Source organism: Paramisgurnus dabryanus, chromosome 5 (assembly GCF_030506205.2).
Source record: "Paramisgurnus dabryanus chromosome 5, PD_genome_1.1, whole genome shotgun sequence".
Taxonomy (NCBI): domain Eukaryota; kingdom Metazoa; phylum Chordata; class Actinopteri; order Cypriniformes; family Cobitidae; genus Paramisgurnus; species Paramisgurnus dabryanus.
Window position 1 is genome coordinate 49,281,317 of NC_133341.1, and position 21,927 is coordinate 49,303,243.

The 21,927-nt window shown below is 39.0% G+C and overlaps 1 protein-coding gene across 3 annotated transcripts in view; it reads right to left on the bottom strand.

Moving 5' to 3' along the window:
- The window catches only part of zfpl1 (zinc finger protein-like 1), a 136,421-nt gene that overhangs the window by 64,159 nt on the left and 50,335 nt on the right, over positions 1-21,927 (bottom strand). For all 3 annotated transcript variants that reach the window (XM_065284610.2, XM_065284611.2, XM_065284609.2), the window contains exon 5: positions 4,913-4,988. In XM_065284610.2, coding sequence (XP_065140682.1) covers positions 4,913-4,988 — 76 coding nt within the window. The remainder of the gene's footprint in view (positions 1-4,912; positions 4,989-21,927) is intronic.

The following is a 21,927-nucleotide window of genomic DNA, read 5'->3' on the forward strand; positions in this document are numbered from 1 at the left end:
GCACAAAAAGGTCAGACATAGGCGTGTCTCTTAAGTGGCTCACTAGTGCCCCCGTTTGTCTAAAATGTGGGGTTTCTTTTACCTACAGTTCCCAAATGGCTCAGTAACAACATTAAATAGCCCACTGATATTTACCCACTTGATGCCCTTGCCCACTGTGCATCGTTTTCTCGGAGGCACCGTGTAGCGGTAAAAAAACGTGCGAGGGCCCGCCATTGCTGCTTGCAGCTATATATATTTTTTTTTTTTTTTTTTACGTTTCGGGCCAATTTGGGGGCCTTAACATACTCAAAAACTCTTGAAAATTGGCAGAGATGTCAGAGTCGTCGGCCATTAGGACCCGGCAAAGGCTGGAACTCGGGCGTGGCAAGGGGGCTCTGTAGCGCCCCCTGTAATGCAAAAACAAACATTGGGGCACAGATCGGGCAAAAATTTACGCACATGTACGAGAGTTGGTACGCATATAGAGCTCATCGACCCAAACAACTTTCACCCTCTAACATTTAAGCTCCGCCCAACAGGAAGTCGGCTATTTTGGATTGTTTAAAAAATGCATGCGGTGAACTTTTAAATACTCCTTCTAGGGGATTAATGGGATTGACACCAAACGTGGTGATCATGATGCCGAGACATTGTACTTGCTAAATTGCGAAGGGAATTTTGATATCTCGAACGGCTCTGCCATGGTGAGGCGACAAATTCATGGCGAATTCAGAGAAACAGGAAGTGTCTAATATGTAAGGCAAAAAAAAACTTATTGGGATGTCATGCGGGGCGTTTGTTCGTCTGAAGATTCCGATCGCATCGATGTGCCTATTGTGACTCCCGGGTATAGCGCGACCACCAGGCGTCAGGAAGTGTGTCAGTCACAAAGCTGGATTTTTTTGACAGTTCCATGCTATGTTCTTTTAAATACTCCTCCTAGAAAAACTTTCGTCAAACTTTACTTTTATTTCAGGCATATTTAGGGCTCTTGGCGTGCTTAGATTAACCTAAAAGTTGGCACACACATCAGAGTTGTCGGCTGTTAAGTGTGCATTAAAAGGTCAGACATAGGTGTGTCTCTTAAGTGGCTCACTAGCACCCCCGTTTGTCTAAAATGTGGGGTTTCTTTTACCTACAGTCCCCAAATGGCTCAGTAACATTAAATATCCACAAAAATTGAATTATCTCTGCTTTTTGATCAAAATGTGGTGTTTTTGCAGAAACCTACCCATATTCAAAAGCTGATTACAAAAGAACCACTGAAGGTAGGATGAAACGTTTTTTCTTGTTTGAAAGCAGAGGGTCTGTTCTTTCATTTGGTATATTGTATGTTTATATATTTAAAGAAGAACATTTTCTGGAAGGCATTAAACTTTGGTGAAAATCATGAAAAACGCTGGCGCTGGCTGGCAACTTTAAAAAAAAAACGCTGGCGGTGAAAGAGTTAACATACTCAAAAAGTCTTGAAATTTGGCACACACGCCAGAGTCGCGTGCCACTAGGCTCATGCAAAGGCTGGAATACGGGGGTGGCAAGGGAGCTCTGTAGTGCCCCCTGTAATGCAAAAAACAAACATTGTTGCACAGATCGGGCAAACATGTACGCACATGTACGAGAGTTGGTACATATATAGATCTCATCGACCCGAACAACTTTCGCCCTCTAACATTTAAGCTCCACCCAACAGGAAGTTGGCTATTTTGGATTGTTTAAAAAATGCATGCGGTGAACTTTTAAATACTCCTCCTAGGGGATTCATGCGTCCGGGTATAGCGCCACCACCAGGCGCCAGGAAGTGTGTCAGTCACAAAGCTGGATTTTTTTTAACAGTTCCATGCGATGTTCTTTTAAATACTCCTAGAAAAATCATGCAATTGACACCAAAAGTGGTCAACATGATGCCGAGACATTGGAGATGATAAATTGTGAAGGGATTTTTGATATCTTGAACACTGTTCCCATGGCAAGGCGTCAAACTTTACTTTCATTTTAAAGGCATATTTAAGTCTTACAGTTGCATGCAGTGAACTTTTAAATACTCCTTCTAGAAAATTCATGCAAATGACTACAGAAGTTGTCAACATGATGCCGAGACATTGGAGATGATAAATTGCCAAGGGATTTTTGATATCTCGAATGTTGTTGCCATGGCAATGCGCCAAAATTTACTATAATTTCAGGCATATTTATGGCTCTTGGTGTGCTTAGATTAACTACAAATTTGGCACACACATCAGAGTTGTCGGCTGTTAAGTGTTGACAAAATCGTCAGAGAAAATATGTCTAGTTAGTGGCTCACTAGCGCCCCCATTTGTCTAAAATGTGGGCTTTCTTTTACCTACAGTACCTAAATGGGTCAGTAGCAACATGAAATAGTCCACTGATATTTACCCACTTGATGCACATGCCCACCGTGCATCGTTTTCTCAGAGACACCGTGTAGCAATAAAAAAAAACGTGCGAGGGCCTGCCATCGCTGCTTGCAGATATATTCATACAATTATTTTTGACTTTTGAATTATTATTTTAAATATGTGACCTGAAATCTTTTTTTTGGTGGGGCCAGTGAAAATTTTGGCAAGGCAAGTAAAATTCTGAACCATATAAAAAATGTTTGCGTTGAGCCCTGTAGGTGTGTTTGATTAAGGTTGGAGCTAAACTCTGCTGGGCACCGGCTCTCCAGGGTTGAATGTGAAAAACACTGGTGTAGATACACCCTATTGACAGATGAATTTGTCACCCATGATTCATTTATTGTAATTTATTTTAATTTTTCCATAATTTACAGTACTGTGCAAAAGTCTTAGGCCACCACCACCAGACTTGTTGTTTTATAAGTTTTCTATTTTATTAAGATACAAAAAAAATACAGGAAAAATGCACAAAAAAAAATCAGGACTCATTCCTATGGTACCAAAAAAAAGTTTTATTTTGTGGCACCATACTTACTGGTATAACTCCTCATGTAACAGTCTTTACCTTTAAAGCATTTAAAGAGCACAGACCTACACAAAGGAGGTGTATTTCATCTGTGAAAAGCATTGTAAGAAATTATGGACTCAAATATAAAATTAACCACAGATAAATCAGACATTGAAGTACAGGAAACATTAGCCTATATTAATCCATATATCACAGCTTAAAAACATATGGTTATTATTTAGGCTCATTATTACCTATTAATAATGGTAATGAAATGGTTAAGTGAATGTTAGCAGTTATCACTATAACCACTGCATATAGAGAAGTTTTTCATATTTTGTTTAAATGTTTAATATATCTGCTGTTCATATGTTCATTTATTAGTTTGTAATATTTTTAGAATGTTGTCCTGGTTTTAAAATAAAGCACAGCAATGAGATTTGAGAGTGTTTCTCCCTTTCCAAGAAAAGTATTGAAAAGTATCGGAACCGCGATTCTTAACTTGGTATCGGCACCGAAACAATATTTTTTTTTTTTTTTTTTTGGTATCGTGACAACACTAGATAGGATATTTCTGCACGTGTGTACACCCAAAAACTTACCGCAATCCATTTTTTTTCCTATCCGATCTGAGCCACAAATGTATAGATATCCGAACAGCATAGAAACACACATATCCGATTGAGCTTTATTATGACGTCAGTGTTACCCGACGTCTTGCGCTGACCATCATCATTTTGCACCTGAAATGAGGAGTTAAACGCGGCTGCACCTGACTGCAATGCCAACGCAAAATAAAAAGCATTAAAGCCAAGTATTTGGAAGTTAAGGATCACAACAACAGTATGTCGTCCTGTCGTGAATACTGTAGTAATACCGCTGTATTTAAGACAGAAAGACTTGCCCATTTTATGAGCAACTGGAGCAAATTTTGGGCGAAAAACCTAGCTGCCGACCACTCAAAAATCTCGACAGTTTTTCAGAGGAAGATGTGATGACAGAGAGACAGTGTGGATGATGATGATGCCGAAGGTAATCATTAACAATGGCCTTTACTTTAATAAGTGATGATGATATTAACGTTAGATAGCTAACACTATAGCCAGTTAAGCCCGCATTCTGTATGGGCGGGAGTTTAATGTAAACACGGACATCAGAAATGAGGCATATCTAAAGTATGTATAAACAGGCAGGACAAAAAAAATCAGATATGGTCAAAACATCGGATCTGTGCATTAAGATTTGAAGTGTAAATGCAGCCTATATGTCTTTAGGCATTGTTGGGAACACAGAGCATTTTTTAGCAGAATGAAGTAAAAATACTAATTTCTTTAAAATTAGAAATTAGGATTTCATTTTATTTAGGTTTAAGAGATCCTGCAGTTTCCTGCTATTGCTCAAGTGGAAGGGGAGTTTTCCCTAAAAACTTGACACATCAGTTTACATTTTTATACAGTTTTTTAATACTATATACACATTTCCTGTATTTTCTGGATGTATTCTATTAAAGAGACATTTATATAGGATCACTACAACATTGCAAAAACAAAAAATCTAATTCTGGCATGGTGGCCTAAGATTTTTTTTCACAGTACTGTATTTATTAGCAGTAATCTACACAAATCAAGCATTTATAATTGGGGCTAAAAAGAGAGTATAAAACCCCTGGCACAATCACTTGCAACAATCAAAACAACTGATTCACAGGTTGTGGCCTAATGGTTGCAGAGTCAGGCAGGGTCTTAACCCAAAGTTAAATTTCATGGCTGGCAAATAGCTACATTTCGAGCATGGGTTATAATGTCGCTTTCACTAAAAGTGAGTATTTTTCCAGAATTAGTAGCAGTAATTATGTGTTTTAAGTATGAATAAAAATGATGTGGGTTTTTTTTCTCGAAAAAGCAGTTTATCCATGTTTATGTTTGTGTTAAGGCATTATAAGCAAGTTGGTCTAGTCAAGGTCAAAACTATTTTATCAAAAATAATCAAACTTTAACAAACTTACTCTCAAAAGTGGACCAATCAGAGAAACATGTTACATCATGCGCTGTGGATTCCTCCCTCTCCAGTGTGTCCTCAATCTAGATAAAAGGAATGGTATCACAAATTTACCTTTAAATTGATGACATCCAAACTTACTTATATAATTTCAATTAAACTTTAAAAATCAATGGCCCTGAATTACTAAAGCTTAATCAGGTCCTTTCCACAGTCCTTTTTATAAATGTACTAAAGACACATACTGTACATTTAAACTTTTTCGCCCCATTAGAATTCAGTCAGGGTATAATTTTTTCAACCTTAATTGGCTGGTAAATGAGATAATCATCATTTTCAGGTAACTGTTCCTTTAAAAAGTTTGTTTTCAATACACTATGTGATTTTCTGTCAAAACTAGCTGACTCACTCTACGCGGAAAAAGATAGTTAAAATTATAGTTTAACAATTCAAAAACGCTTAAAGAGATCAACTAAAAAAAAAAAAAATGTGCAACTCATTGAACTGCTTGTACATCTATCCCTCACAGCCTCCCTTTCATTTGTGAAAAAAATTACATGCGTATGGAATAAATAAAAAGGGTGTAAAAACATGTGGTTAAAACATGTGGCTACACTACATTCATAGTGCAAATATTTGTTTGGTCACATGCATTCAGAAAGCAGTTAAGGACCACCTACTCACCTGTCAATCAACCACTGAGTTTAAAGGTGACCAAGAATGGATGGAAATAATATATTACAATGTTCTTTGATAAATCTAAATATAAGGTATGTGGCTTTTTTAAGTAAAAAAATGATCCAGAGACAGTTTTACATCTCCATTTACAACCCCAGGCTTTGCCCTCAGAATTTAATGGTCTGTTACTACCTTATTTGAAAGGGTTATGAATAATAATTATAATAATAAGCTGCCCTCTGATTGGCTGTTTCCCAACAAGAGTCACATCACCAGCTCAGGACTTAATCGCAAAATGTTTACATGACTGGAGCTAACCTCTTCACCTCTGTTTACATGGAGTTTTTAGTTAAATGTTAAATGACAAACACGTTCTTATGGATGTGTTTCATTATTCTGTGCCGTAAAGAAAACAGAAATACTATGACAGTGCCTGTAAGGATTTTATACGCTGTTGTCACGTTATTTGAGCAGTTTCTAGATGAAGGCAAACTGCTGTCAGCGAGTCGTGTTGCTCAGGGAAAACTTCCTAATGTCAAGTTTAACTCTTTCACCGCCATTGACGAGATATCTCGTCAATTTAGAGAAAACGCATTCCCGCCAATGACGAGATTTTCTGTCTTTCCGCAATACCGCCATTATCCACAAGGTGGTGCCCTTCCGCAACTTGTTAAACCCGGAAGTATTGCCCTATGGCAAGCAGCTGCATGTCCGTGTCTGTTTTAAAGATCGCTCTGAATGGGATCTCTATGAAAAGTCTGTCACAAAAATGGAATTATCTCTGCTTTTTGCTCAAAATGTGGTGTTTTTGCAGAAACCTATCCATATTCAAAAGCTGATTACAAAAGAACCACTGAAGGTAGGATGAAACGTTTTTTTTTTTTTGAAAGCAGAGGGTCTGTTCTTTCATTTGGTATATTGTATGTTTATATATTTAAAGAAGAACATTTTCTGGAAGGCATTGAACTTTGTTGAAAATCATGAAAAACGCTGGCGGGCAACTTTTTTTAAAAACGCTGGCGGTGAAAGAGTTAAAATGAATTTGCGCTTAAGGTGAGTGACACAAACACTAGCGCACTTCAGTTATGTTAGTATTAAGTAAAATTATATGAAAACACCGGCAGGAATGAATATAAACATCCGCGTAAATAGGTTGTCATACAATCTATGCCATTAAGTTTGGTAGTTAACAATAGCTAAGGTTAACTTTACTACAGACGCATCTTTCGTTCAATCTCGACAACACTGTAAATTATCATTAATGTTGTTTGCTCACTAAGAAACTTTAAATTTAAACTGAAATCAAGAGTAATAAAATCACTACTTACGGTGTGTGCTAGGGGTTGTAATGGCCATTTTAGGGATGGGAAGAGTACCGGTTTCACGATTAACCACGATAAAACGTCCAGACGGTTAGTATTATCGTTTAAAATTTGATTATCATTACAACCGTGTTTGATTACTGTGATTTTGAAAACTTGCTATAAATCCTGTCCAGCCAAAATCAGTTTGACGTAGGTGCCGACATGCAACAGTTTTTTGGTCAAGGGGGCATTAATATATTGTATTCATTCACGGTTAACTTATTAGACAGATTTTTTTTACCACAGAAATAATTTCAGGGACATGAAATATTAAATTGTGATTTTCAAAAATAAAACTTAAATTTTTTTTTAAGTGTGTGTATGAGTTCTTTTTGAACATTTCCATCTTATTTTAACAAAAACATGATAATATTGATAAGCGTTATAACTTTGGTCACTATAATCATGATATGAAATTTTCATACTGTCCCATCCCTAGGGCCATATTGCCGACTTTTTCAGTATCAAACCCTGAGAGAAGCCTGCTTGATATTGTACCAGGTTCAAAAAACTGTCCGCAGTGAAATGGAGTAAACAAACAGCTTTAAATTGAATTGCTCCGATATTTGGTAGTGCCTGAAACATCACATTTATTTCCATGTTCTGCCATTTATGTCCTTGCTTGTTTCTTCTAAATACCTGCAAAACTTCAGATGATTCTGCTGTGTACGTCCGGCTGATGTAGAACATGGGCGGGTATATAGAAATGTTGGGGGCGTGCATCTCGACTGTTAAATCACTGTCGGTGTTTTGTTGAGATTGGCCTGTTTTTTGGTGGACTTTTGAATGCAAGAGATTTACATAAGAAATGGCGGGCCCTCGCACGTTTTTTTTTTACCGCTACACGGTGCCTCCGAGAAAACGATGCACGGTGGGCAAGTGCATCAAGTGGGTAAATATCGGTGGACTATTTTATGTTGTTACTGACCCATTTGGGGACTTTAGGTAAAAGAAACCCCACATTTTAGACAAACGGGGGTGCTAGTGAGCCACTAAAGAGACACGCCTTTATCTGACCTTTTTGTGCACACATACATACCCGTTTGCCACTGAACCTGCATTAACGACAACAGTGGGGCCTCCAGCCTTAGTCAAACGGGTTGGCACGTATGGTCGGGTTGCGATTTTGGCGCTATCGTAAGTCTTATAAATAGTATGCCATACAGACCCGTTTGCCACTGAACCTGCATTAACGACGACAGTGGGGCCTCCAGCCTTAGTCAAACGGGTTGGTATGTATGGTCGGGTTGCGTTTTTCGCGCTTTCGTGTGTCTTGTGAATAGTATGCCATACAGACCCGTTTGCCACTGAACCTGCATTAACGACGACAGTGGGGCCTCCAGCCTTAGTCAAACGGGTTGGTATGTATGGTCGGGTTGCGTTTTTCGCGCTTTCGTGTGTCTTGTGAATAGTATGCCATACAGACCCGTTTGCCACTGAACCTGCATTAACGACGACAGTGGGGCCTCCAGCCTTAGTCAAACGGGTTGGTATGTATGGTCGGGTTGCGTTTTTCGCGCTTTCGTGTGTCTTGTGAATAGTATGCCATACAACTTTTGAATGCAAGAGATTTACATAAGAAATGGCGGGCCCTCGCACGTTTTTTTTTTTACCGCTACACGGTGCCTCCGAGAAAACGATGCACGGTGGGCAAGTGCATCAAGTGGGTAAATATCGGTGGACTATTTTATGTTGTTACTGACCCATTTGGGGACTTTAGGTAAAAGAAACCCCACATTTTAGACAAACGGGGGTGCTAGTGAGCCACTAAAGAGACACGCCTTTATCTGACCTTTTTGTGCACACATACATACCCGTTTGCCACTGAACCTGCATTAACAACGACAGTGGGGCCTCCAGCCTTAGTCAAACGGGTTGGCACGTATGGTCAGGTTGCGATTTTGGCGCTATCGTAAGTCTTATAAATAGTATGCCATACAGACCCGTTTGCCACTGAACCTGCATTAACGACGACAGTGGGGCCTCCAGCCTTAGTCAAACGGGTTGGTATGTATGGTCGGGTTGCGTTTTTCGCGCTTTCGTGTGTCTTGTGAATAGTATGCCATACAGACCCGTTTGCCACTGAACCTGCATTAAGGACGACAGTGGGGCTTCCGGCCTTAGTCAAACGGGTTAACACGTATGGTCGGGTTGCGATGTTTTTGGCGTTTTCTCCTGGTCCTGTAAATGGTATACAATATAGACCCGTTTGCCACTGAACCTGCATTAACGACGACAGTGGGGCTTTAGGCCTTAGTCAAACGGGTCGTCAGGTTTCATTTTCTCTTAAAGATCGGAAGGTGACCCTTATTTACCATATATACCCTCGCATTGGGCCCCCAATTTGCTAAATCCTCAACTGTGGATAACATAATTATGCCGCAATATTTAGTCTGTCTGGAACTAAGCTGAGTTAAACCACATCACTGAGTGACACTTCAATACATATGAACGGCCGCTACGCTAATACGATTTTGTTTTTCTCTCCCTGTCTCGTCCTCGACCCGAGGACGAGACAAACAGACCCAGTCCCGGTAGATGTGAAAGTCGGCACACCTCTGATCTACTGGCTGTCCTTCAACGTTATGCCCAGCTGATACCTGACCAACGATCACCGGCAGAACCGCTTAATCTCCGCTAAATCTCCATTTCCGTTCTCCCAAGGGTTTTTCCCTCCTAAGACTTATTTTTCCTCGGATAAAAGCCCGGGGGTTTTTTTTCTCCTAGGGGGTTTTTCACCCCGGGGAGGCAGCCTTTTTGGGCTTTACCTAGCTTCCTCTTCTATACTAGGGCTGCATAATGATTAATCGCGATTAATCGTTTGCAGAATAAAAGTTTTTGTTTACATCATATATGTGTGTGTACTGTGTATAATAATTATGCATAAATAAATACACATACATGTAGATATTTTAGGCGTATTTACATGTGTATATAAATTTTTATATTTATAAATAATTTATATTATATATAAATATTTAATCTATAAATATTTTTTTTCTTAAAATTATACATGCATGTGTGTATATTTATTTATACATAATTATTATACACAGTGCACACACATATATGATGTAAACAAAAACTTTTATTCTACAAACGATTAATCACGATTAATCGTTATGCAGCCCTATTCTATACGTTGCTTTAGTAATACGTGCAATTATAATATTGAGTCATAGCTGCAGCAAATTTAACTGCTCATGCTATCATGTATTTTGTTGTGCTATCTGTCGTTTTCTGTGCTTTTCTATGAAGGTATATTTGGTGCAAAACAACTGCACACCTGTGACAGTGGAATTTGTATTTGTAGAGATTATCTACACATGTGTATCAGTAAATTTGAAGTCACAGATGAAGAGTTGCAAACTTGTAGATTTTTTTTCTTTCCCTCAAATACAACACAACAGTTACACATTCACAAATCCTTCAGTGCAGCTGCACAAATCCCATTTTACAAATCACAGATTAAGAAACTTAGAAGGTCACGTTTTTTGCTACAATTGCTGCAGTAAATATGGTGCAAAACCTACTTGAACACCTGCATCAAAGTATGTGAAGTCACACACAAATTTTGTACATTCGCAAATAAGTTTGTGCATCTGTGCGATGAGAGTTGCATGTGTGTAAAAAAAATTTTCACAAATATTTTTTTTTATTTTTGAAAAATTTTCTAGCACAAACACAAGTACATAAATACAACTGCTTGAATCTGCTGGTACGAGTTTCAAACACTCTTTTTTGTGTGCTCTCTGTTTTGCACCAAATATCTCAAGATAAGTGGTGCGAAAGTGATTTGTATACCTGTAGGCTATGTTCAGCACTTCCCACCAGGTGGCGCCCGACACTCACTGAAGCAGAGTTTATTAATTACCAGCAATGTTTCAGCAAGGTAAATTGCCTTTATCAAGGTATTATTTTCACCAAGTGGAGAACAATATAAATGGGAGTGCTAATTATACACAGATGAAGGTAATTACATACAATATTCCAATGATTCATTAGTAAACAAAATATAAGTTCCATAAATCTCAAACCATCAATATAAGTAGATTAAAAAATACAAGCAGCAAATACAAACATAGGCCTACATTTAACTAAGATACATGCTTTTTCTTCTAATATACTAATTTGGATGATTATTTCTGTCTTTTTGAATCGGGTTACTGAACAACTAAATTCTTTTTATTATTATCTAAACAGTTGTTCTGATTTCTTAACATTTACCCTGGATGCTAACCCAAATCAAATCAGCTTTTTAGACTTGTGGGTAGCTTGTAATTTTTTACATAGGGATCCGATTAAAAAACCTACAGCTCGTCATACACTATTGAGAGTGGATTCTTATTGTCATGAGCAGGGCCGTACAGAGGATTTTATAAATACCAAGGTCCATATGTATTTTTCTAGGGCATGCACCCCAGAAAAAAATTTCTTATTTCTCTGCTCTACATATATGACTTCTAACACATCAGAAAAAAACAATCAAATAACTATAGATGTCAAACCATGTCAGTATGCACAAGACTTGTGTTGTTTATTAGTAATACATTGAAATAATTATTTTACCATCCTGGGCACATTGTTGTGTCAGTAAAGTAAACATAGGCTAACTGAATATAGGTGAATGTAATCTAGGAGATAAATTAGTTAGATCGGACCTCTCTTCTCCATCTATACCAACAGAAAACACTTTAACACTGTCATTGTTGAAAATCATATGTAGGAAAACAAATAGAGAGTATAAAACACGCATCGTGAAACATCAGAGTGCAATAATATGCAGAAATATGAACCTTCCATTAGCACTGCATTTTGTTGAACTTAATCATCCTATAACTTCATTATTGTATATAGGAATTGAGAGGGTATTTTCATCTAGAAGGTGAGGTGAGTTGGACCAATTTTTACTTAGACAGGAGGCCTTTTAGGTATATTAAAGCCTATAAGGTATATGTAGGCCTATGTGTTTATTTGCTGCTTGTATTTTTTAATCTACTTATATTGATGGTTTGAGATTTATGGAACTTATATTTTGTTTACTAATGAATCATTGGAATATTGTATGTAATTACCTTCATCTGTGTATAATTAGCACTCCCATTTATATTGTTCTCTACTTGGTGAAAATAATACCTTGATAAAGGCGATTTACCTTGCTGAAATATTGCTGGTAATTAATAAACTCTGCTTCAGTGAGTGTCGGGCGCCACCTGGTGGGAAGTGTTGAACATAGCCTACAGGTATACAAATCACTTTTGCACCACTTATCTTGAGATATTTGGTGCAAAACAGAGAGCACACAAAAAAAGAGTGTTTGAAACTCGTAGCAGCAGATTCAAGCAGTTGTATTTATGTACTTGTGTTTGTGCTAGAAAATTTTTCAAAAATAAAAAAAAATATTTGTGAAAAGTTTTTTTTTCACAAATGCAACTCTCATCGCACAGATGCACAAACTTATTTGCGAATGTACAAAATTTGTGTGTGACTTCACATACTTTGATGCAGGTGTTCAAGTAGGTTTTGCACCATATTTACTGCAGCAATTGTAGCAAAAACCGTGACCTTCTAAGTTTCTTAATCTGTGATTTGTAAAATGGGATTCGTGCAGCTGCACTGAAGGATTTGTGAATGTGTAACTGTTGTGTTGTATTTGAGGGAAAGAAAAAAATCTACAAGTTTGCAACTCTTCATCTGTGACTTCAAATTTACTGATACACATGTGTGGATAATCTCTACAAATACAAATTCCACTGTCACAGGTGTGCAGTTGTTTTGCACCAAATATACCTTCATACTTTTCACTGCTTCTATTTATGTAAAGCTGCTTTGAAACAATTGACTTTTGTGAAAAGCGCTATATAAATAAAATTGAATTGAATTGAATTGAACTTAACAGCCGACAACTCTGATGTGTGTGCCAGTGTCAAGTAACTCTATGCACGCCAAGAGCCTTAAAGGGGCGGTGAATTTATCGATTTTATTGTTTTATACTGTTGTCTGAGGTCTACTTATGATGTTCGCGTGGTTTTTACATTCAAAAACATAAAAAAAAATAAGTACTACGCTATTTTGTAACATGGATTAGTGGCTCTCTGGAGAAAAGCTTCGTTTGAAGGGGCGGGCCGCATTGAAGACCTGGACGTAAACACCCACTGCTATGATTGGACGTCTTCATGTGGGGAAATGTTATAAAAACATGTGTGAAAATAGCAGCCGAACACATATATGTTTGAGCCACAAAAGATTCTGGGTGCTAAAGATGATACACATAAATGACAATACGTATAGTAAAGTAGAAACAATACTTTAAACTCGACGTGACTAAAGTACCGTATACAACACAGTAAGCGTGCATCAGATTATAAACTGCGGCTGATAAGCTCTTATCAATAACTTTGTATATTTCTATTGTGCTTGTGAGGTTGCTCTTAGATACACGTAACGTTACATACCACAGTTGACCGTTCAAACACAACTTGCCTAAATTACCGTATACAACACAGTAAGTGGGCATCAGAATCTAAATTGCGGAGGATAAGTCCTTCCTTTGCATATTTCTACCGTTAAATTACAATCGTATTGTTAAGTGTTGTACCTTTATTAATCGTTTTATGTTTTTAGTAAATTAAAACAGTCAAACATACGTGTTTAGACACAGATGTTACAACAGGACATATCAAGCGATCTCTTCTAACAAAGCAATAGTGAAACGCAGTAACTTAAAGGTCACATATGGTCAAAAGTGAAATTTTGTGGCTTTTTTCATGATAACTGAGGTCTAGGAGCTATGTAAGTACCATATAAGTTTCAAAACAGTCACTTAAGAGTCAAATTCACACAGCCTGCTTGAAGTAGCTGTGAGTTAAAACGGTTCGTTTGTACTTCCGTGAATTTGCTACGTCACCGTGAGACAGTCGCCGCCTTAAATCTCCACCCCGAGCACTGTCCACCATCCACTGCCCCACCCCCTTGTTGCTAAACAAACTCCATCACACCACGTGAGAAAATGCTGTTCAAGTGATGGATGTCAGGAAACTAAATCATTGCAAAGGCTTCTGAAAACATTAATATACGTGAACAATGGCTAATATTCATTTAATTAGAAATTCCTCAACAATTAGTTCAACTTTAGCCGTCGGATCTAAACATTTCACAAGTGACTGCTTCGTGTGTGGCAGTTCAGTGCTGGTTTGTCCAGGAATCTACTCATCAAAAATGTTGCAGTCCTTTGTTGGATCCGACCTTAAATCCACAACCCGTAAGTAAACACATATTAAGCAGGGCTGCACGATAACTTGCACGCGATTGTCACGCGAATCTCGTCGTTAGTAGTAAAGCGGCATCACCTTCTCTCAGAACCGGCTGCCGGTTGCCGCTTCTGAAAGCAGCTGATAGTGATTTACTACTAATCAATGAACCGGCTTTACTGAAGGGATGCATGAGACAATCGCATGCAAATTATCAGCAGTCCTAACTTTTAAATTACATTATGGAGCCAGAGAAAACTGAAATGATATATTGGCAACAATTATGCAACGCTAACGTGTTTGCTAACTAGATGCTAAAGTGTTGTTTTGTAACGTTAAAGTCTTTGGTAGCCACCGGTTTTGATAGAATATCTGTTGGAAATCAGACGTTGTTTGTATTCTTAAGTTACAGACACAAGCCCTTTTGGTGTCTGTTTATTGAGTTAAACATGGTAAGGTTAAAATCTCTTAGTCTCTGTGTCTATTGAACCCCATTCACACAGACCTTTGGTCCCAGAAAATACCCGTAAAATTGCCAGACAAGCGTCTGTGTGAACAAAAACTCGTCCAGTTAATCTTCTGGGATCGTTGCCGGAAAGAGGACCTAGTCAGATACCCGGATAACCCTCTGTGTGAACAGAAAGCCGCAAGCATGCCGTAATGGGCGGGTCGTAGTGAGGATGCCCACGTCATCACAACACAAGTTATGGTTCAGCTCCTTACAACGAGAGATAACATGCATATAAACATTCACCACGAGAAATGTTGCAAACTAGATTGAAGCAGTTTTCAGGAAATGACAAATGAGACGCATAAACAATGACGCACGTGCCGTAGTGAAGACGCGCATGTCATGGCAACACGAAGTTGGTTCAACTCTTTAAAATAAGGAATTAACAACATTCACGACGAGAAATGTCAGTAAACTGGACTGAAGCAGAATCAGGTAAGTTAGCTTGTCATTTACTGCGTTGAAACGGAGATCATTCAGCAGCATAAAAGAATATCGCGTCACATGCTCATTTGAGCTATAATAAACGAAAATACCCGCGCGTCATCTCACAAAGATATATCGTTCAGCTCCTCAAAATGCGGGTTTTAAATGCATATAAACAATCACGATGAGAAATGTCTGAAACTGTATTAAAGCAGAGATCAGGGAGCTCGTCAAATATCCACTCAGAAGCTGAGATCATTCACCAGCATAGAACTGCGCATTCACACGCTCCTTTGTAGTCTTATTATAAACAAAAATGCACGCAAGTTGTTTCTGGAGAGAGGAATAATGAATACTTTGCAAACTTAAGACGCTGCGTAGAAGAGAGGGCGGGACTTTCAACAGGTCACGTGTCTTTCCGGGACCATCAGATGCCGTGTAATCTTGGCAGTGTGAATGAACAAAAACTCTTACCATTCCGGAAAAATCCAGGATGCATTTACGTGTATTTTCCGGAATGTCTGTGTGAAAAAGGCTTTGGTTTACTAACCTAACATTTAGTGTCCAGAAACTAACACTTAGTGTAATTCCATGGGTAACTTTTTTTCAACTGCGTATTTCACTCATAAAATAACAGGCCTATCAGAAGAGAGGCTCATGAATATTACCATTACATGCCAAAACGACCTGTTTTAGCAGAGCTCCTGAAAGAGTAAAAAATATATAGAGATTGTTTTTGGTACTTAAACAGCAAATATATATTCTTAAGGACATCATAACCTAAAATAAAACTCTAGTAAGCCTAAAAATATGTGACCTTTAAATAAAGTAAAATGTCTTACTTGCTGTGTCATTTTCGTCAGATCCAATATTAGTGGTGCTTTTAATCACAGTCTCTCTGCAAATCCAGCATCGACTTGCTTCTTTACAAGTGAATCCGCACAGTACACAAGGTAATTAAACACTCCCCACGCAAGCTGGAACTCTTCAAAAACAACCTTTTTTCACACATTCCTGATGTTATTTTCCGAGCCTCTGAATTAAAGTATTCAGCTTCTGTGTTGTTCCCAAGCGGTTCTTCCACAACCCTTGTCTTCGTTACCATGGTTACTCTATCATAACAGATCACCGCGTCAAAATAAAAGTCTATCAGAAAAAATGTATTTAAAAGTCATATTGGTTACATTTGGCAATCTTTAAAGACATGTTTACTGATTGAGACACACGTGTGTCACGCGAAGCTGTGGGCAGGGCTACAAAAGTGGTCATTGTATTTGGCTATGGGGAGGTGCTTCAATTCTACTTTGACGTCATAGATTTCCGAATTCCACACTGGAGTGTTTAGCTGGCTTGGTGCCAAAAACGGTTATATTTCAGTAGCACGGACGTTTTCAGTTCTGAAACTTGCAGGATGTTCATTTAAGTATGATGACCTCTTATGAAACAAATTATCAAGTTAAAATTGAGTTTTTGATTCACCGCTCCTTTAAATAAGCCTGAAATAAAAGTAAAGTTTGACGCGTTGCCATGGGAACAGAGTTCGAGATATCAAAAATCCCTTCGCAATTTATCTTCTACAATGTCTTGGCATCATGTTGACCACTTTTGGTGTCAATAGCATGATTATTCTAGAAGGAGTATTTAAAAGTTCACTGTATACAACTGTAAGGCTTAAATATGCCTGAAAATGAAAGTACAGTTTGACCCGTTGCCATAGGAACAGCGTTCGAGATATCAAAAATCCCTTTGCAATTTATCATCTACTATCTCGGCATCATGTTCACCACTTCTCGTGTCAATCGCATGAAAATCCTAGGAGTATTTAAAAGAACATTGCATGGAACTGTCAAAAAAATCCACCTTTGTGACTGACACGCTTCCTAACGCCTGATGGTGGCGCTATACCCGGAAGTCACAATAGGCACATCAATGCGATCGGAATCTTCAGACAAACAAACACCCTGCATGGAATAGCAATTAGACATTTTTTGCCTTAGATATTAGGCATAATATTCTCTGAATTCGCCATAAATTTGTCGCCTCGCCATGGCAGAACCGTTCGAGATATCAAAAATCCCTTCGCAATTTAGCAAGTCCAATGTCTCGACATCATGTTCACCACGTTTGGTGTCAATCGCATGCATCCTCTAGGAGGAGTATTCAAAAGTTCACCGCATGCATTTTTTAAACAATCCAAAATAGCCGACTTCCTGTTGGGCGGAGCTTAAATGTTAGAGGGCGAAAGTTGTTCGGGTTGATGAGAACTATATGCGTACCAACTCTCGTACATGTGCGTACATGTTTGCCCGATCTGTGCAACAATGTTTGTTTTTGCATTACAGGGGGCGCTACAGAGCTCCCTTGCCACGCCCGAGTTCCAGCCTTTGCCGGGTCCTAATGGCCGACGACTCTGACATCTCTGCCAATTTTCAAGAGTTTTTGAGTATGTTAAGGCCCCCAAATTGCCCCGAAACGTAAAAAAAAAAAAAAAAAAAAAAAAAAAAATTATAATAACAAGCAGCAATGGCGGGCCCTCGCACGTTTTTTTACCGCTACACGATGCGTCCGAGAAAACGATGCACGGCGGGCAAGGGCATCAAGTGGGTAAACATCAGTGGGCTAATTAATGTTGTTACTGAGCCATTTGGGGACTGTAGGTAAAAGAAAAACCCCACATTTTAGACAAACGGGGGCGCTAGTGAGCCACTAAAGAGACACGCCTTTGTCTGACCTATTTGTCCACTCTGAACAGCCGACAACTCTGATGTTTGTGCCGACTTTTAGGTTAATCTAAGCACGCCAAGAGTCCTAAATATGCCTGAAATAAATGTAAAGTTTGGGGGGTTGCCATGGGAACAGCGTTCGAGATATCAAAAATCCCTTCGCAATTTATCATCTACTATGTCTCGGCATCATGTTGACCGCTTTTGGTGTCAATCTCATTAATATTCTAGAAGGAGTATTTAAAAGAATATCGGCGTCAACTGAAAGGCTTAACTAAGCCTTTAAAATGAAAGTAAAATCTGACGCGTTGCCATGGTAACAGCGTTTGAGATATCAAAAATCCCTTCGCAATTTATCATCTACAATGTCTCAGCATTATGTTGACCACTTCTGGAGTCAATCACATTATTTCCTCAGGAGGAGTATTTAAAAATTTACCGCATGCAGCTGTAAGGTTTAAATATGCCTTAAAAATGAAAGTAAAGTTTGACAGGTTGCCATGGGAACGGCGTTCGAGATATCAAAAATCCCTTCGTAATTTATCATCTACAATGTCTTGGCATCATGTTGACCACTTTTGGTGTCAATCGCATAAACATTCTAGGAGGAGTATTTAAAAGAACATCGCATGGAACTGTAAAAAAAATCCACCTTTGTGACTGACACACTTCCTGGCGCCTGGTGGTGGCGCTATACCCGGGAGTCACAATAGGCACATCGATGCGATCGGAATCTTCAGACGAACAAACACACCGCGTGTCATCACAATAAGACATTTTTTGCCTTTGATATTAGACACTTCCTGTTTCTCTGATGTCGCCATAAATTTGTCGCCTCGCCATGGCAACACCGTTCGAGATATCAAAAATCCCTTAGCAATTTAGCAAGTCCAATGTCTCGACATCATGTTCACCACGTTTGGTGTCAATCGCATGCATCCTCTAGGAGGAGTATTTAAAAGTTCAACGCTTGCATTTTTTAAACAATCCAAAATAGCCGACTTCCTGTTGGGCGGAGCTTAAATGTTAGAGGGCGAAAGTTGTTCGGGTCGATGAGATCTATATGCGTACCAACTCTCGTACATGTGCGTACATGTTTGCCCGATCTGCGCAACAATGTTTGTTTTTGCATTACAGGGGGCGCTACAGAGCCCCCGTGCCACGCCCGTGTTCCAGCCTTTGCCAGGTCGCAATGACGGACGACTTTGACGTGTGTGCCAAATTGCAAGAGTTTTCGAGTATGTTTAGGCACCCAAAAGGGCCAAAAGTGTTAAAAAAAATAAAAAAATAAATAAAAAAAAATAAATATAGCTGCAAGCAGCAATGGCGGGCCCTCGCACGTTTTTTTACCGCTACATGATGCGTCCGAGAAAACGATGCACGGTGGGCAAGGGCATCAAGTGGGTAAACATCAGTGGGCTATTTAATGTTGTTACTGAGCCATTTGGGGACTGTAGGTAAAAGAAAAACCCCACATTTTAGACAAACGGGGGCGCTAGTGAGCCACTTAAGAGACACGCTTTTGTCTGACCTATTTGTCCACTCTGAACAGCCGACAACTCTGATGTGTGTGCCAACGTTTAGGTTAATCTAAGCACGCCAAGAGTCCTAAATATGCCTGAAATAAAAGTAAAGTTTGGGGCGTTGCCATGGGAACAGCGTTCGAGATATAAAAAATCCCTTCGCAATTTATCATCTACAATGTCTCGGCATCATGTTGACCACTTTTGGTGTCAATCTCATTAATATTCTAGAAGGAGTATTTAAAAGAATATCGGCGTCAACTGAAAGGCTTAAATAAGCCTTTAAAATGAAAGTAAAGTTTGGCGCGTTGCCATGGGAACAGCGTTCGAGATATCAAAAATCCCTTCGCAATGTATCATCTACAATGTCTCGGCATCATGTTGACCACTTCTGGTGTCAATCGCATGAATATTCTAGAAGGAGTATTTAAAAGAACATTGGCGTCAACTGAAAGGCTTAAATATGCCTTTAAAATTAAAGTAAAGTTTGACGCGTTGCCATGGGAACAGCGTTTGAGATATCAAAAATCCCTTTGCAATTTATCATCTACAATGTCTCGGCATCATGTTGACCACTTCTGGTGTTAATCGCATGAATATCCTAGAAGGAGTATTTAAAGGAACATCGGCGTCAACTGAAAGGCTTAAATATGCCTTTAAAATGAAATTAAAGTTTGACGCGTTGCCATGGGAACAGCGTTTGAGATATCAAAAATCCCTTCGCAATTTATCATCTACAATCTCTCGGCATCATGTTGACCACTTTTGGTGTCAATTGCATTATTTTTCTAGAAGGAGTATTTAAAAGAACATAGCATGGAACTGTCAAAAAAATCCAGCTTTTTGACTGACACACTTCCTGGCGCCTGGTGGTGGCGCTATATCTGGGAGTCACAATAGGCACATCGATGCGATCGGAATCTTCAGACAAACAAACCCCCCGCATGGCATCACAATAAGATATTTTTTGCCTTAGATATTAGACACTTCCTGTTTCTCTGAATTCGCCATAAATTCTTCGCCTCGCCATGTCAGAACCGTTCGAGATATGAAAAATCCCTTCGCAATTTAACAAGTACAATGTCTCGGCATCATGATCACCACGTTTGGTGTCAATCCCATGAATCCACTAGGAGGAGTATTTAAAAGTTCAACAAATGCATTTTTTAAACAATCCAAAATAGCGGACTTCCTGTTGGGCGGAGCTTAAATGTTAGAGGACGAAAGTTGTTCGGGTCGATGAGATCTATATGCGTACCAACTCTCATACATGTGCGTAAATTTTTGCCCGATCTGTGCATCAATGTTTTTTCTTGCATTACAGGGGGCGCTATAGAGCCCCCGTGCCACGCCCGTGTTCCAGCCTTTGGATTTCTGCGATGAGGAGCGACTCTGACGTCTGTGCCAAATTTCAAGAGTTTTCGAGTATGTTAAGGCTCCCAAAAAGTCCAAAAGTGTTAAAAAAAAAAAAAAAAATAATAATAATAAAAATAAATATAGCTGCAAGCAGCAATGGCGGGCCCTCGCACGTTTTTTTACCGCTACACGATGCGTCCGAGAAAACGATGCACGGCGGGCAAGGGCATCAAGTGGGTAAACATCAGTGGGCTATTTAATGTTGTTACTGAGCCATTTGGGGACTGTAGGTAAAAGAAAAACCCCACATTTTAGACAAACGGGGGCGCTAGTGAGCCACTAAAGAGACACGCCTTTGTCTGACCTATTTGTCCACTCTGAACAGCCGACAACTCTGATGTTTGTGCCGACTTTTAGGTAAATCTAAGCACGCCAAGAGTCCTAAATATGCCTGAAATAAATGTAAAGTTTGGGGGGTTGCCATGGGAACAGCGTTCGAGATATCAAAAATCCCTTCGCATTTTATCATCTACTATGTCTCGGCATCATGTTGACCGCTTTTGGTGTCAATCTCATTAATATTCTAGAAGGAGTATTTAAAAGAACATCGGCGTCAACTGAAAGGCTTAAATAAGCCTTTAAAATGAAAGTAAAGTTTGGCGCGTTGCCATGGGAACAGCGTTCGAGATATCAAAAATCCCTTCGCAATTTATTATCTACAATGTCTCAGCATTATGTTGACCACTTCTGGAGTCAATCACATTATTTCCCTAGAAGGAGTATTTAAAAGAACATCGCATGCAACTGTCAGGCTTAATTAAACCTTTAAAATGAAAGTAAAATTTGATGCGTTGTCATGGGAACAGCGTTCGAGATATCAAAAATCCCTTCGCAATTTATCATCTACAATGTCTCAACATCATGTTGAACACTTCTGGTGTCAATCTCATGAATATTCTAGAAGGAGTATTTTAAAGAACATCGACGTCAACTGAAAGGCTTAAATAAGCCTTTAAAATGAAAGTAAAGTTTGACGCGTTGCCATGGGAACAGCGTTTGAGATATCAAAAATCCCTTCGCAATTTATCATCTACAATGTCTCGGCATCATGTTGACCACTTCTGGTGTCAATCTCATGAAAATCCTAGAAGGAGTATTTAAAAGTTTCCTGCATGCAACAGAAAGGCTTAA